The sequence below is a fragment of the Chionomys nivalis genome, chromosome 8, assembly GCF_950005125.1.
Source record: "Chionomys nivalis chromosome 8, mChiNiv1.1, whole genome shotgun sequence".
In the NCBI taxonomy this organism is placed as follows: domain Eukaryota; kingdom Metazoa; phylum Chordata; class Mammalia; order Rodentia; family Cricetidae; genus Chionomys; species Chionomys nivalis.
In genome coordinates, this window is record NC_080093.1 from 21,766,357 (window position 1) to 21,784,442 (window position 18,086).

Sequence of the window (18,086 nt, forward strand, 5' to 3'; positions counted from 1 at the left end):
ACAACCACCAATTGACCTTTGATTCAACAAACAAACAAATCAAACCACACTTAGGGAGCTGATATAGCCTGTCGTTCAGCATTTTTTGGTGTCTGTTTTTTTTTTTAAATCATTTATTTATTTTTATTTTGTGTGCATTAGTGTCTTAACTGTGTGTAGATCTGTGTGAGGGTGTCAGATGTCCTGGAGCTGGAGTTACAGACAGTTGTGAGCCACCATGTGGATGCTGGGAACTGGACTCAGGACCTCTGGATAAACAGCCAGTGCTCTTAACCGCTGAGCCGTCTCTTCAAGCCCCGCTGTCTATTTTTGTTTATCTCACAGTCTAAGTACTCATCTCTACTCTATGTTGAGTAGGTCATTTAAACTCTAAAAATAGGTTCAGCTACTCTATATCTACATTTTTAGAATAAATCACTTGTCCTCTTTCAGGACCATGTGAAAACACAACAATAAAATAAAACCTTTTTGTAGAAAAGGGGGATGCCCAATGGTCAGCCATGTGGCACTGCTGACCATCCGATTCTAGAGTAACATGAGACCACTGTCTCTCAGAAACTGCCAACTGTGTTAATATCCACATATATTGGGGGGGGTGCAATGACCCTCCCCGTGTTATCCTTAAAATGTTCTGAAGTATTTTATAAAGAATTAGTAAATTTTTTCTTCAGAGTCTTTCATTAATAATCTTTGTGTTGGAATCAGTTTTATTCCTTTGTTTTCTAGATAACCAGAATAGGCAGTGGGAGTGGTTACTGAAAGTCATGGTTTTCTGGATGACCATTTTAGCCCTGCAGGACAGAGGACAGATGGACAATGGTTTTGCCACATGAAGGCGATAGTGACGAAACACAGGACCATTCCCCGGGAGAGAGAAAGGCGGAAGGCTGTAGGCCCGTGTGGAGACAGGAGGAATCCTATATAGAGTGGAATGTTGAGGAGCTTGTGTCTCTACCAGCTTCTCAGTGCTTCATGAATGTTTTTAATCTCTGGCAAACCATAACACAGAGATGTTAAGCAACTTGCTTTGCGTTAAACCGCCAAATAGGGCAGGTGTGATATCTGAACCCATGTGGCCTGTCCACACAGTGAGGGTTTTCAGTTTTTACCCCATCCTGTCTTTCAGCAAGAAGCCAGGGCCAGGTCCCAGCTTCACCACTGACAGCGGTGTATACTGGACACAGCCCTAGCATCTGCCCTTGTTTTCTCAGATGGGATCAACTTGTCTTCTCAGCTGCCTAACTCATGGTCTGTGCTCAATAAAGACCCGTGCAAGGTTAACTCCAGTGAAGCAAACCTGGGGAATCACTCAGAAATTAAAATTTCTACATGTTAACTCACTATTATATCTCTATTGTGATAATATTATTTATCATATAGAGCTTGAGATCAGCTCCTGTTTAAAATGAAACTAAACAAGGTGTTCAACCCCAAACCAAATCTGGCTGTCAGCCATTCCAGACGACCTTTGTTCTAGACATGACAAGCTTTCATGGAGGCCATCTTTTTACATCATCTGGAACTAGAACTGGCATTTTTCAAGGCAAACATAACTCGTGGACAGGAATGTATTTTGTTGTTTTGTTAAAACATTGAGTTCATTTGTTGCAACTACAGTCAGTGTTTTTAGGTGGACAGTCAAGCAATAGCCTGTAAAGTCCCAGATTACAGGAAAAAAAATGTCTGGACTAAAATCATATTTCTACTTGAGACTATTCACAATGACTTCACTAGGCATCTCAGTTCAGATCCTGAGTGGGTTTTCTCTGTATATATATGTATATATATATATATATATATATATATATATATTTTTTTTTTTTTTTTTTTTTTTTTTTTAAGGCATGGCTTCATGTAGCCCAGGCTGTGTGGCCAAGAACCTTGGATTCCCACTCTTCTGCCTCTCCCTCCTAAGTGTCCGGGTCACAGGCATTCCACTACATACCACACCACCATGCTATAGCAGCGAAGCTCGTCCCGTGGTAGAAGGGTGAACGCTGCCCTTTTCGTTAATACTTTTCCTTCATATTTCATCGATTACTTGAACTTTTATAATCGAGACAGGGTGTTTTTTCTAATTCCTACGTTATTAATTCTTAAAATATATAAGCATGTAATACTTCATCTCTCTATCCCTGCACATTGTTCTGAAGACATTATATAGAAAGAGGCAGGTGTGCCCAGACAAGCCAGGAGGCCTAGTCTCTAGTCCACTTCTAGCCAGGCCAGCCCCTAATTGCTTAGCTGGTGTGTGTGTGTGTGTTTGTGTGTGTGTGTGTATGCATGTGTATGTATTCTTACAAATTTAGCTAACAATATCTCTACCTAGTCACTTGGGTCACAAGCTGCTTTCTATCTAGTTTGGAATACAGACAGCCCTGTCTATGAAAGATAAGGACATTTCAGTTCAGTGTACTACAATCTGAAAAGCAAAATGCTTGAGTGATGACCACAAGAGACAAGATTGCTGAACAAATTCCAAGGATTCCTCCTGTTAAAAATATGAAAACTTTTAATGGGCTGATTTTCCTTACAGAATAATAAAAAGAGCTACACTGTTTTCTAAAATATAAAAGACAGATATTATGAGCTAAAGCGTCAATTTTTTGTGATCAATTTAACTGCTCATAAATGAACTGTGTGATTGTGTTGTCTAGCAACCATGTAGACAGAGGTTTACACATCTGCCATCAGGGCTGCATGGCACTGCAGACAGTCCTTGAAGAGACAGTATAAATTACTGAGAGGCAATATTCCTTTTCAGAAAGAATAACAATCGTTTGCACAGCCATCAAAGTCAGGCTTTCTAGTTTGCATCTCTGACGCTGGCAACACCTTAACCTGAAGCAATATGGAGAGGAAGCGGTTTGATTTAGCTTGAAGATTACAGCCGATCATTGGGGGAAGCAACAGCAAGAACCTGAGGCCTGAGCTGAAGGCAGACTCTGACAAAGGAACACTTCTTACTTGCTTCTTCCTAGTGCTCACGCTCAGCAAACTTTCTTGTACAACCCAGAACCTCCTGCCCAGGGGTAGCACTGCCCACAGGCTAAAACTGATGGAGGAGACTCCTCAGCAGAGGCTCCTTCTCCCTGGCTGTGTCGAGTGACTGACCAAGAGTAGCCAGCACAGCAGGTGAGACTGCAAAATAGAGACCATGCAAAACAGACAGAAAAGTGTACCTCTGCCGGCGGTGGTGGCGCCTGCCTTTAATCCCAGCAGTGGGGAGGCAGAGATAGGCGGATCTCTGTGAGTTCAAGACCAGCCTGGTCTACAGCGCAAGTTCCAGGACAGCTAGGGCTGTTACACAGAGAAAACTTGTCTCGAAAAACCAAAACCAAACCAAACAAAAAAGGGTATCTCTATTATAAACTGTCAAAACTGAAAACATGTAAGCTGGTGGGCGCCTTCTAAGTTATGTGGTGGGAAACTCAGCTGAAGTTATGTAAACAGATTTGCCTTACGAAGCGTAGCAGGACTGACAGATCACAAATGACTTTGCCTCGCTGTGGTGTGGAAGAGGGGTGCCCAGAAAATACTTCTTCAGGAATACTGCCCCATGAAGACTGTCCCACAGCGCGAAACAAAGGTTTCTAACAATCTAGGCCCTCAACAAGGGATTCTCACCTTCCTGCATCCCTTCCATTCCCCCTTCCTTTCCATCGTCCTAACAGGTGTCGCCCAGGTCCTGAGGTGTGTTCTATCTCTAGACCGAAACAGACTTCTCTATTCCCTTCCTCGGCCTTTAACAGGACCTCATTACAGAAGGTGAGGGTAAGTCCACCGTCCAGAGTGCAGCGTTTTTCCGGGAACATATAATGCTAAGCAGATTCTCTGTCTATGTAAAACGATTTCTTTCATTCTAAAAACAAGTCCTTTGAGTTGTTTGACATGCTCAGAATCCTGAAATAAAGTTAGCAAGGGGAAGCAGCGTAGCTTTGCCCTACAGAAGGTTAGTGGTATACAGTGAGTGCCCGTCCTCTGGCTTCAAGGACCTGGGAGCCACTTCCTGCCTAAGTGATCCGGACCCCTCCCCTTTATCTCCCATGAATGGAGCTTGATACAGGGCCTCTCTTGTGGAAGCGATTTGATTTTATCTTATATCGTCATCCGAGCTTACATTACCAAAACTTGACTTTCTCCAAGGTCCTACCACACTCTGCGGGGTGTGCCCCATGAGTAAGAAAAATAGTGTCTGCATAGCTGTTAGTCCCCTTTACATTTATAAATAGATGGTCAGGGTGCCCAGAGTTCTTCTGAATTCTCTACCAATGATTCTGTGACTTTTGTGCCTCTTTTCTTCTAGGTCTTAACTACTTGCAGCTTGGTATTTCAAAATCTGGATGCGGTATAGCAACTTCTGCCATTGCACTGAGGCAGGGGCATGCAAACTATATTTGGACAGGGGGACACAGCGCCAGTGTTTTCACTGAAGACCAATGCTCCCCCCGGGTACTTGGGATAGTCTTAGATCCAGAACCTGTAAGCTTCCCAAGAGAAAAACTCTCATACCTCATCCTGCAGGAGAGTCTTGCTGTATTCCAGGTGATGTCGCTCTAAAATGGAAGTCCCATGAAGCTTTGCAAGTGGAGATGTGGACCTAGGATGAAAAGGATACGGCAAAGATCTTCCGTTTAGAGATCACACAGAAATCCACCCACACAGCACCTTCGCTCTTCTAGAGTTCCCGTTTATGTCTCATCTCTTTCCCCACTCAATGTCTATGAAAATAAACAAATACAAACTTTTGGAAAAAAATATTTTTAATTTAGAAGGTAAGAGAGTTACTTGCCAGGCATGGTGGTGCACACCTTTAATCTTGCCATTCGGGAAGCAGGCTGATGGCGCTCTGTGAGTGCAAGGCCAGCCTGATCCACATAAGGAATTCAGGACAGCCAGAGCTACATGCATACTGAGACCCTGTCTCCAAAAAGTGAAAAATAAAGGGGGCAGGGAGCCATGTCCAAGTGGTTGAATTATTTAGACTATTAAGTTTGATCTATAGGTAAAATCGTTAGGTTCTCTGGATATGTGGTGCCATCCTATGACTTATGTAACATCCAGCAATTGTAGAAGCTCATGAATTCTCTGTATAGAAAGTGTCTATTAAGAGTTTCCAAGCTGAAGGCTGGAGAGATGGCTCAGTGGTTAAGAGCACTGGCTACTCTTCCAAAATCCCTGAGTTCAATTCCCGGCAACCACATGGTGGCTCACAACCATCTGTAATGAGATCTGGCGCCCTCTTCTGTCATGCGGGCATACATGGAGGCAGAATGCTGTATACATAATAAATAAATAAATTTAAAAAAAAAAAAAAAAAGAGTTTCCAAGCTGAGCCTGGGGATCACAAACCTGTAACCAAAAAGTTGAGGGAGGGAGGATTACAAGACTGAGACCAGCTTGGGCTACATAGTATGATCCTGTCTCAAAAACCATAAACTAATTAAATTCATTAATTAATAATCCCAGGAAACAATTGCAAGTCAGTAAAAGTGCTATTTCTTTCCTCCCCGAGGTAATAGCATACATTTGAGATTAAGATCCTCCCTTTGTTAAGAACTACAAGACGGTGCGAGTGAAGACCCCACTCCCTTGATAACATTGTTCTTCAGCACCACCTGCGCTGGAGGGGAAGACACAGGGTAAACAGGAAGGTAAAAGGCAGCCAAGCAATGCTGGCCACGCCTTTAATGCCAGCACTCTGGAGACAGAAGCAGGTGGATCTCTGCGAGTTCAAAGCTAGCCTCGTCTACAAGAGCCAAAGCTGTTACACAGAGAACGCCTGTCTCAAAAACAAACAAACAAAGAAAAAAAAAAAGGAAGAAAAGTGACAAGAGCTCGAGACCAAAATTCTGCAGGTTATGGGAGGATTTTCCAGAAAAAGACAAACAGATCTTTTGAAGGATAATACCGGAAAGCTGGGTGGCAGCCCTAGAACATTCTCATTTCATACCACAAAGAACAGGCCTTTGTGAGGAGGAGGCATGGCCAAGCCACCGTGGGCGCAGTAGCCAATATTATAATTGACCACTTAAAACAAATATTTTAGTTCTACAGGATATCAGCACCAGAGATTTTTTTTTTTTAGTTCAGTTTCAATTAGAAGAGAGTGAAATGTTTAATTCCTTTAAGAGACTACAGAAAACTCAGCCCTAAATGGGACACAGAGCCTGCACCGCCTCCTCCCACGGCTCAGGGATCACTGTGCAATAGGGAGCAGATGTCTAGTGTCTAAACCGGGGCAGAGAGAGGCAAAGAGCCAGAGGCAGTGGATGACCCCGAGGAACTCAGGTCTTCTACACACAGCAGGGCAGCTGCTCCCGTGAACTCACAGTGGGGTGACACCGTGCACAAGACCATTGCCAACCCGAGCCAGACCAGATCCCAGGATGGAGTAGGAGATGAACACAAACTCCTGCTCCTACCCGTAGCGCTATTGGCACTATCAACAATGATTAGCTTCTGGGAAAAGGAAGGGTCGGTTTCCTCTAAGTGTGCAGCCCCTGATAAACAGCTCAGGCCCCAGTGGAAGACCACACAGTGAAGAGCATTTGGGCAGCACAAACTGGTTTTGGTGGGCAAGAAGACACAAAGTGGATGTGGAGGGGAAGGGGTGAATCTGGGAAGAGTCAGAACAAAAAGGGGTAAATATGACTAAAACATGTACAAAATCTCAAAGAACTAATACAAATTATTAAAAATTTAAATTGGTCAAATTTGTTATTGGGAAACTAGTCTACAGAGTGGGTTCCAGAACAACCAGAGATTTAGAGAAACCATACCTCGAAAAACTAAAATAAAGAAAGAGAGAAAGAGAGAAAAGAAAGAAAAGGAAGGAAGGAAGGAAGGAAGGAAGGAAGGAAGGAAGGAAGGAAGGAAGGAAGGAAGGAAGGAAGGACATGGCATGAAAATGCTGGAGTACAGAGAATCATTATAAACAACTATGCTGTAGGAACTACCGCTTGAAGAGCAGTTCAAGCCCGGTGGGGTGGCACACGCCTATAATCCCAGCATGCAGGAAGCTGAGGCAGGAGGATCGTGAGTTGGAGTCAGCTTTCACTGTGTAGCAAGACCCTATTCCTCCTAGGCAAATGCCTCAAAGTTTTCAAAATCTTAGTGTGTTCAGCCTGGAAAGCAAATATTTTGGTAAGAAAGATGTTCTAATTCTCTTTAATGCATGAAGAAGGGACAATGGGTGAGAACCCACACTAATCCCTGCAGCTCCAGAGATCCAAACAAGGAGAAATAGAAATTATATAGAAGGGAGACAAATTTCAGGTCAACGTCAAAGAGTCCCTTGTTAGACTCATACCAGAATAGAGGGAGAGCCCACCTTGAGCAGACGGGTCCTCCACTACAGAAAATAGTCAAGGGCAGACTGCAAAATACAGGAGATGTAGAGAGGACGCTAAAGGAAAAGCTGTCGTTCTCAATATTCTTCTGATAGCTGCTGCATTTGTCCAAGGAGACAGAAATATCAGAGAACCAAAAAAATAAGAGAGCAAAGGGGATGAGAGGGAAAAGAAATCTACAAACACACAAAGGATGGGAAAAAACCACCCGGCTGGGAAAACAAAGTGAGCGGAGAGTCCACAGGAACTCTGGAACAATCACACAGGAAAATGGGAGCTTTCGGGTGTTATCAGAGGGCAGAGTCTGAGTGTGAGAGATAATGGGTCAGACATCCTGGAGACAAGGATCAAACCAAAGGTGCAGGGTCAAGCCAGGAGTCCCCTGTGTCCCAACAGCTCTGGTCACTCTGCAGGAGATCTTCCCACCGCCACCAGAGCGAGAAGAGCAGTTTGGTCTTAGTCAGACTTTCTAGTGACTGCATTTGCCAGTGGAGCGGTATCTCTGAAGAATCCTGAGCAATTCTTCCATGAAGCAGAAGTACATAAAGGGGCTCGCCATGGGCTTTATTTATTATTTGTTTGTTTGTTTTGAAAGTCAGTTGGAGAGCACATTTGATTCCAGGAACTTAATGGAACTGCCAGAGGGTTCAACCATGCCAAGGGTGAAGAAGATGGCCTTGTCCCAGTCTGATGTCATGAAACTCTCCTGTCACATACATTCATTATGTCTGGAAACGGCTGGAATACACCAACAGATTAGATACCAGGCCACTGAGAGGCCCGGGATGTGGCTCCATCTGCCCTGAAAAGCACAGGCAGGAAGGTGCCTCAGCTAGCTCTACTGCTGACTATAACCTAGGACAAGTCTGACTTCATCTTCATCTTCAAGTCTGTTTGCTCATCCCTGAGAGAGGGGGGATAACGTGAGGCAGCAGGAGGTGAAGTGAGACAAGGCCTACCACGTGTGTCCATCAGCCTCCAGCCCACGGGAGGTGTTTAACCCACTAGGCTTAGAGGCACACAACTGCAGTCCCAGCTGAGGCGGGAAGATGATAAGATTAAGGTTAGCTTTATATAGCAACATTATCTTGGTAAAAGAAAGAACAAAAGAAAGAAAATTAAGTGAAAAGGAGATGCCCAATAAGTCTTAGTTTCTTTGGAGCAGAACAAGAGGACTCCACTGACACCCCTCACCCCTCCACCAGGACCATTGCCTTAGGGAGGACATACTGGCCAGCGTGGGCTAGAGCCTCAGGCATGGTAATGTCCTGGGAAAGAGCTTCTGTGCAGATGCTCCTTTCAAAATGAAGGTTGATAGCCCAGTTGTTCAAAGTGGGAAGAGACTGCTCAGATGTGCTCTTCACTCATGGAGCGCCTTTATCTGAAGTCCCTGACACACACTTCCCAGACACAATCTCACCTGACTCCTACAACAATCTATGACAGGTCGATGCTATAGCCATGTTCAAGTTAAGAAACCAAGTCTCAGAATCAGTGAGTTGCCTAAGGCTTTTCATCCAGGAAGTAGTCGGAGCCCACAAGCCAGCACACCAAAGCCGTTCCTGGAACACTTCACTGCTTCGGGAGGATGCTGCATCAGGTGTTAGGAGCTGAGAACGGAGCGTGACTGGGGGGTTCTATGCACCGTAGTTCAGCTAAGCTTTGCAACTGCACACCATTATCCTAATTCCTATTGTCCAGATGAGGAAATCAAGGCTGAGAAAGCCAATGACTTGAAATCTAAGTCTGTCCGCTACAAGTCTGCACCTGCGTCTTTACTCTTCCTTTCTCAGCACAAGGGAAGGGGAGGGGCATGGTGATGCGCTAGCAGAGCAGCTGCGAGGGTCCTGGTGGCCTCAGAGGACCAGGAATTGAAGGATTACAAACCCCCAAAAGACATGCTTCTTAGTCTGAGCAGGGAGCCATCCCTGGGAATACACTAGTGTATGCCTAAGATTAATATACTCAGATATTTGAATTCAATACTCTGATTAAAGTAACCTGAACACAGCTAGGGAACCCCAGAAATGGAAGCAGAAAGGAATGAGGCATGCGAGTACCATGGGCAAAGGGCAGATGCTGCCACAAGGCTACAGCTGAGGTGGGATAGAGTAGCCCTGCCTGAGACCATAAATGAGGTAGAGGAGGGTACTGGAGGACAGGGGAGCTCTTTCTTCCCTCACCGGCATCCGTCAGCGCAGGGCACACATTCACTTACTTCATTTGGTACAAATTATTGGTGCCTCTGTGGTCGATATCGTGGCAGAAAGCAGCCGCGAGCATGGCAAAGGCTTCAAGGTCTGTGTAGTATTTCTTTAGTCGTCCTGTCTAGAAAGATATATGAATACGTATTTATAGAGGCCAGCACATCTTATACCCGGTGTAGCCCAGTCTGACTGCAAATGAGGCGGGGGTGAGGGGTTTGGCACCTTGCTTCCACCAAAATTTAGTTTTGTGTTTAGTGACTCTTGTGTTATCCCAGGCAGTTTCAAAACCTAGGACGTGTCTGGATCTGCCTTTAAGATGGCAAGCCTATGAATTTCTGATTGATAATCTAGCCGAGTGCCCAGGGAGACCCACATCTCTGGTTGCAGCTCTGGAAGGGTGTGCGTCTGTGGAATCCTGTCCGTGAATGTCAAATAATAGATCGGACACCATGACGGCCTGCAACCGTTTCTGGTTCTTTCTCAGATGGGAACTGTTCAGAGTTGCAAACCCTTCCAGCAGCTTCCAACAGTGCTACCTACCATCAACAGCGTGAACATGGTCTGCCCCACATTGAATCCGTGCCGCCAGTTGTGGTAGGTGACAGGGCGGTACCCTTTCCGCACGGTGTACATCCACCTCGTAAGAACCTGTTACCCAAAGGCCACAACTCAGACTTTAGAACAGAATTCTAAAGGGTAGGAGGCCCCGGGGCACGCTTATCTAAAAAAGTGTGTCGGTCCTGTTGACAGAGCTTAAACCATGGTATTCTCAGAGTTAATGATAATTCGAAATCCTAACTTGAGCTAATCTTTGGAACTGTGGAAAACATCAGTAAGGCACAGCAACAGAACCAAACTGCTTCTCAAGCAAAATGCCTCCTGACCTCTACTGGTACTTTGAATTTCTCCACCGCGTTTATTTCGAAAAACAGCCGCAGCCCGCATTTAACCAGCTCGTGCTCCGTAATGGGAAAGTCGCTGAAGCAGAATTCATACAGGTCTGCCGCACTTGGGTCCGGCAAGTCCTCCTTCTGTTGACACAGGACAGGTGGGTGCAGGTGACATTCGGCCTGTTCCGCCACACACCCAGTATCAAAGGTAAAGGGGCTGCAGAGATGGCTCAGAAGCTCAAGGTGTTTGCACCAGAACTGGTGACCTGAGTTCAGTCCCCGGAACCCACGTGGCAGGGAGAGCACCGACTCCAGGAGTTAGCCTCTGACCGCCACCATGTGCGCCATGGCACGTGATTCAACCCCCATCCCCACTCAATTAATTTATCGAGTAATTAAAAAGAAATACAATGATAAAAGAAACCCACGTACAAGTCCTTGGTCCACACTCAGCCAACAGTCCCTGGACAGAGTTCCCCTGCAGGTCTGGGGTGGACCACAGAGCTGCTGCCCGCTCCTCCCTCTTGGTGCTTTCTCTCCCGCTATGGTCCCTGCCCTCAGAAGGGCTGAGGTCTGTCACCCTGGCATGCCCTCCGGGATGGCTATGCTGCAACTGGAAGCTACTAAGATAACTCTAACCGTGGTCTCTCTAGATCCCGAGGTGCCTCTTGCAGGCATCTAGTTTAACTACAATTGTAAATGATCTCTGTGGACTGAACCATATTGAGCAATGATGGCGAAACGCAGGAAACCAAAAGGTCAGTATTCAGAAGAAATCTTTCCTTCCAGTCTTGGAAAATGTCTAGGAAAAAGAAACTCAACATTGACTTGCAAAGCGAGAGTGTGTGCCCCAGCCAAGTCTACTGGGAGAGCACGGGCGTCAGAGGGACACTCTTACCAACAGGGCCAGGAGCTGCTTTTCGTCACACTCTTCGATTGCATCTACGTGGAACTTCTCTTTAAATTTCTATAGTGGAAAAACAGTAGAAGTATAAAATTCCTACAAAGATTCCCATCTGATCCCTCTACTATTAAGGCAGTTAAGATAAAATCGACTTAGGCTTCACATGTTACATCTGAGCCATTCTGCTTGGGAAGAGCATTATTACAAGTGATTAGGAAGAATTAGACCAAAGAAATAATCTAATGTAATTGAGTTCTCTCCCTTGCCAAAACATAGCGGTAGACATCTTAAAACCAAGCTATCGGCTTCAGGTAGGCAAGAAAGGAAACAGGTGGCTTACACCCCCACTCTCTTTCTCTCTCTCTCCCTCGCTCCCTCCCCCCCTTGCTCTCTCTCAATTGCCAATAGCAGTTTCTCTTAATTCATGTATGTGTTGCCATTTTTATCATCTTAACGCTTTAGTGAAGTATCTTTCAACTCTCAATGACCCCAGCAAAACAAAACCAAATACCCCACACTATACCACACCTAAATACACACTCAAAAGACTAGAAAAAAAGCAAGAAATAAAAGCAATTATGTGGCTGGGTGGTAGTGGCAGCATTTGCCTTTAATCCCAGCACTCAGGAGGCAGAGGCAGGCGAATCTCTGTGAGTTGGAGCCTAGTCTACAGAGATAGACCCAGGACAGCTAGAGCTACACAGAGAAACCCTGTCTCAACAACAACAAAGTGCTTATGTAATGTGGTTTCCCCTTACTTTTGTGGTAATTAGAACATTGCCAGGAAAATTCTAGTGGCTCCCTCATCAGAAGACATTGGACTTGATCCTGTCATTTGGTGAGTTTTTTTCAGTGAGACTTTTAGAGACCATCATGTGAGCAAAGACTTTAAGTCACCAGGTTGCTGCTGGTCCACAAAAGATGAGAGGCCATAGAGCAAACCAGACTCATAGCTTGGTCACCAAGGTCAGCCAGCGCCTGCTCAACCCACAGCTATGTAAATAAAACATAAATGCCTACTAATGTAGGTCACTGAGATGATACAGTGATTGTTACACAGCACTGGAGAAGAATGACTGACTGATACATTACTCTTCTTCAAAATATTGCTTTCCTCGCTAGTATACTTGAATCTCGGTGTCACTGCTTCTGCTCCTACACACCCAGGAGCTGTTTTTCACAAAGTGCTATTGGAACCCTGCAGTCTGGATTTCCAGGAAACCTAGCTCACTGGCTGATGGAGCTCCTCCCCCACCTTACTGTTTTCCCCTCTCCTTATCTCAGAACTAAGTCTGACTCCCCAGTCACTAGGCGATTTCCAGAAGCTGAGCTTAAATGCCATCTAGGACTGGATGCCCCTCTTACCAAAATAGAGCCGATTTCATCGGGGGTGGCTTTTGTGCGGCTCATGATCATTTCCTGTGCAAGGTCCTTCCGGCTTTCCAGTTTGTTCAGTCTCTCATAGGTGTCAGTGTTTAGGAGAGACCATCCAAGAAACTGGGTTAAAGTCTGAAGTGTAAGAAACAGTGACTCAGGTCCTCTAAAGCTGAAGCAAACTTGCTCTGGGCACAACAATGTGCGCACTTTCCCATAGCGATCTCCCTTCCACCGCGACAACCCAGTTCGTTTTCAAAGCTATTATTTTAGCTGTTACCTGAAAATTGCATGTGTGCGTATAATGTGTTTTGATCAAGTTTGCTTTTATTTAAATCATTCCAATTCTTCACCCATTGCTCTCTCCACCACCACTTCCGCCTCTCAACTTCATGTGCTTAAACCACCGGACTCACTTAGTGCCGTCTGTATGTACGTGGGTGTGGGACCCTTACTGGAGCTTGGGTAGCATCTCAGAGGCTCTTTTCTGAAGAAAACCGACCCTTCTCCTGAATTTATAATTGTTCCTCAACTAAAGAATGGGACTTCCCAAACCCCTTCCCCCATCCATGCTGCCAACCCAGCTGCTTGTATCAACAGAAGGAAAAAAATCTGAATTTATTGCCCAGACAGTAAGACTGACTAAGCTTTTCTTTTCAAAGCGCCATGCTTCCAGAATATCCTACTGCAGGAAAGGAATTACAAACAGAATAAAATAAAGTAGGATCTAAAAATTAGACAGGCATTTGAGATCAAGAATGGGAGAGATTATAAAAGAGGAAGGGGCAGGGGGATAAAAATATTCTCTGCTGTTTTTATAAGATTGGAAGAGAATTTGGGTGAAATCGAAACTTTATACTTGAACATAAAAGGTTGCAGTGTAGAAACCCAGAAAAGAAACCACACAGCAGCATCTTGATCACAAGAATGAGATCATTTCTTAAATGTTCTTCAGAACGTCATTCCAGACCAAGGAGTAGCCATGCAGCCGCTATCATTTTGTGATGCTCAGATGCTCTGTTGATTTTTCCTACGTTTACCTCGGTGATGTGCTCGTCATGCTCATCAAAGGGCTTCCCGTCCTTCCTGTTGTAAAATGTAGCCACTCCCACAATATCTTCTTTCTTGTTAACGATAGGCAGGGACAAGACATTTTTAATGACCCAGCCAGTTTCATCTACTGGTCCTTTCTATAAACAATAAGGGAACTTAAATTACTTTAACATTTTCACTTTTTAATTTTGAAACAACTATAGATTTACAAGATGTTTCAAAAGAAATGTATAGAGAAACCCATGAATTCTTCACTCAGTTCCCACCAATAGAAACATCTTCTGTAACCACAGTACAGTGCCAAAACCCAAGAAACAGACAATATACAACCCATAGTCCTTATTGGGGTCTCTCTAGATTTATATGTGTCTTTGTGCTTATGTGTATGTTTATCTCTTATGGAAAATTTCAACTTCTATTAGAATCAACTAAACTATCCCATCCCACAATAAACCCTTCTACTAGACCTACAATGACCACTACCCAACCACCACTTAGCTTATTTTAAAGTAAATCTTAGGAGGAGAGCGTGGTTAGGATAAGTACTCTAGGCTCTCCATTCAAATGTACCAGAACTAGGGCAACTGTGTTCGGACACTGTAACTTTCCCCTTTGCTCTGTACCCCTGGGGATGAAAAGGGCTTCTTATCCTTACGTTACCTCTCTGCTTTTCGCACTGTTTCCATCTTGCAATGTTTGTGTAGTTGATTTCTTATGTTAGGGTCTTTCTGTTGAAGTACTTAGTATAATTCCTATCTAACCCATCAAGATAGACTTTCAAGTTATGCTATGTTGTGATTATGAAAACCTGTGAGACCCAATGGCAAGTCAAGCCCCAGGCCAGTTGCCAGAGTTATAAGGAGTCAACCACGGGTCCTACGTCAAAATGCTCCCATGCCAGTAGGAGGGATGCAGACAAATACCTTCAGAAGTGTTTCCCAAAATGTGACCCATGGACCACAGTGTTGTGGAATATTAATTTTAACCAGGCAAAGATGTGTTACAATTGTCTATGCTTTGGAATATTACTTGAATTCTGTTACTTTTATTTTTCTGCATCTGTTTAATTATGCAAAGATGTGCTGCATTTGTTTCACCTTGTCTGCCTAAGGCACCTGATTGGTCTAATAAAGAGCTAGTCCAATAGCTAGGCAGGGGAGGGACAGGTAGGACTGGCGGGGAGAGAGAATATATAGGAGGAGAAGTCTGGTCTGGAGAGGAATGAGAGAAGAGAACGAAGAGAAAGAAGGGACACACCCAGGGCAAGAGACCAGGCAGAAGCCAGACAGCCAGATATAGAGACAGCAGGAAAGTAAGATATACAGAAAGAAAGAAGGTAAAAATCCCTAAGACAAAATGTAGATGAAGAGAAAAATTAGAGTAAGAGCTAAGATAAGGCACAAACCCATCCACAGACACACACACATGTCACCCCACCCACTCACCACCCTTCATGAATGCATGTGTCTTAGGGTTTCTATTGCTGTGAAGAGACACCGTGACCACGGCAACTCTTATAGAGGAAAACATTTAATGCGGTGGCCTACAGTTTCAGAGGTTCAGTCCAACATCATCATGGTGTGGCATGGTGGTGTGCAGGCAGACATGGTGCTAGAGAAGGAGCTGAGGGTTCTACATCTTGCACAGGCAACAGGAAGTGGTCTGAGACACTTGAGCATATATAAGACCTCAAAGCCCACCTCTGCAGTGACACACTTCCTCCAACAAGACCATACCTACGCCAACACCACACTTCTAATGCCACTCCCTTTGGGGCCAGTTTCTTTCAATCCGCCACAGCACGTAACTAAAAATTTTAAGTATATATAAAAATAAAACATTTTTTTAAAGATTCTGTTGCCTATGGTATTTTCTTCTGGGTGACTAACCAGTTCCTAAATGATGAGACAGAGATTTAATATTTTAAGTATATATAAAATAACTTGTCTAGCATTTATTGCTAGTCATTGTCCTGGGAGTGAAAAGCAGAGAAACTAAACCTCAGTGCATGGACCTTTAAGCTTTAGAAAAAAGAATGCGATATACAATGCTTTCAAGGGTCCATCCTTGGAAACTACCTAGGAACCACATTCCCATCCTTTATGTACCATCTTAAATCTTCCAAAATAAGCTTTACTGGCTGCTTCTGGGTGTTTTAATAAATGTCCATTTGCTATTTGTTCATCTTCGTTTGTTTTGTTGTTAATTAGAGATTTTGATGGCAAAATGACAGACAAAAATCTAACTTGGGGACAAAAACTTCTAACTGGGACAATTCTATGTTCTCCTCCACCACTGCCCCCACGCTGCCCGAGAGTTAAGCGTCTCTTTAAAGGAAGGATCCCTTAGCCTAATTCAAGGATCACTGATGGTAAGCAGAACGAAGAATCCTTGGCCAAAGGTGCCTATGCCTAATCTCCAGCATCTGGGAGTGTGACCTCACAGATGAAATTATAGTTACCTATCAGTTAACTGAGAATCAGAAACTACCCTGGATTTTACGGGAGGACCCCTATAATAACCGAGACCCTGAAAAGCAGTGAAGTCAGAATCAGGGAAGGACCATCCGGCAGAGCAGGGTCTGGAGGGCCAACTGCTGATGTGGATGATGGAAGAGGCCATGAACCATGGAATCCCAGCAGCCCATGGGGGCCAAGGGCTGGGAAGGTCAGAGCACAGGTTCTTTCCTAGCGTTTTCCCAGAGGAACACTGTCCTCTCACATCTTGATTTTAGTACAGTATGAAACATGTTATACTCTGGGCTTCAGAACCACAAGGTCATATTTATCAGATTGTTTCCAGGAGTAAGTGGTACTTTGTTGTTGTTTGCTGTCTGTTATGGTTACAACACTGTAGGAAACAGACACATTGATCTCCAGGAAGCACAGTGTGAGAACCACTGCCTCTCTTGGTTTGATCCCCAGACAGCTCATTTTCAATGCTTGGTTTTTCCACTTAACATTTTTAGGTACAACAGGGAATAATGAGACTCAGGGTCGAGGGTGAGAAGCAGGATAAGAGCGGGAAGGCAGAGTGTGGAAGGAAGCTGGTGTTTCGGGGACAGCAAATGCCCCAACGCATATCTGCTCTGGGGACTAGTACACAGGGCGGGTTTGGGAGGGGATGTGGGGAGAGAGCTGGAAACGGCAGCTAGATAGACAGGGTCCAGGCTACAGAGAAAAGGATGGACCCAAGAAGGAGTAAAATCACCTCAGTGCAAAGGGCTGCTGGGGTTTTCTAGGTCAATATTGCCCATTAGAGGATTCTGGTTGCCCTCCAGGATGGTCCTGCCAATCAGTTACTATCTGGGAGGCCGGGCCTTGAAACAAACATGACTGCAGAATACAGCAGCCCTGAACCATTGGGGTTCCCACAGGCTCATTTCCATGCATACCACACCGATGTATACTGCATTTCTGGAGATTACTGCAGACTGGAGTCTTGCCCCATTCCAGGGAATCCTGATGCTAAAGCAAGGTCCCCCCATTCTTTTCATGGTGTGACTCTAGAGCCCCTCAAACCTCAGTGGGCACCTGCTGGATGACCTCCATCTCACTGATTCCACAGCGGCTGCTCCAGGTTCAGACACTAAAACATTGGCTGTTCCCCTCTCTGACATTCACTTGTATTCTATCCTGGCACACAATTGCTATAGACCTAGGGGCCAGGACTGGGCTCAATACAATCATGAGCAGGTTCTGGGTGCAGGAAGGGAGAGACAAGAAGAAACAGGACCATATGGTGTTTGTGTGTTTCCACCTCGGTAAGCAAAGGGATGGGCAGGCTGAGCCGGGGAAACCTCCATTTAACTAAACAGCTGTGAACAGGTTTTCCCAAGATGGGTTTAGTTTGCTACTATGGCAGGATCATCCATACCCTAGGGAAATCAATGGGACTCCACGTGTCTCCATAGTACGGAGAAAGACAAACATTAGCAGTGTCCCTGGGGAGGGCAGTCTCTCCTCCCGACTAAGATCAGGGCTTTACTGTCTATGAAATGCAGGGCATGGAGTGCCAGCATGCACAGAAGAGAGGCTGCAGCATTCTGGTACAGCCATCTCATCTGTCTGGTTTCCAAAGGGACCGGGAAGGTCGAGTCAAGATGAGCAGGTCCTTTTGGAGAATCCGATGAAGCTAGAAAGAAGATGAACTCCAAAATCCTATCACTGGGATCTCTTTTTCACTGCTGTAATGGAATACTACAGGCTGAGTAATTTATTAAGAATTAAGTAAATTTAGTTTAAAAGACTGAGAGGCCTAAGGGCCCAGCTCCATAACCTCAGAGGCCCCGCTCACTGAATCATAA

The 18,086-nt window shown here is 44.8% G+C and overlaps 1 protein-coding gene across 2 annotated transcripts in view; it reads right to left on the minus strand.

Annotated features, from left to right (window-relative positions):
• Window positions 1–18,086, minus strand: part of Pde6c (phosphodiesterase 6C) — a 37,548-nt gene that overhangs the window by 7,305 nt on the left and 12,157 nt on the right. For both annotated transcript variants that reach the window (XM_057778852.1, XM_057778851.1), the window contains exons 9-15: window positions 13,768–13,917; window positions 12,719–12,862; window positions 11,348–11,416; window positions 10,444–10,590; window positions 10,100–10,207; window positions 9,571–9,680; window positions 4,513–4,600 (exon numbers count right to left, since the gene is read on the minus strand). In XM_057778852.1, the coding sequence (XP_057634835.1) occupies window positions 4,513–4,600; window positions 9,571–9,680; window positions 10,100–10,207; window positions 10,444–10,590; window positions 11,348–11,416; window positions 12,719–12,862; window positions 13,768–13,917 (816 nt within the window). The remainder of the gene's footprint in view (window positions 1–4,512; window positions 4,601–9,570; window positions 9,681–10,099; window positions 10,208–10,443; window positions 10,591–11,347; window positions 11,417–12,718; window positions 12,863–13,767; window positions 13,918–18,086) is intronic.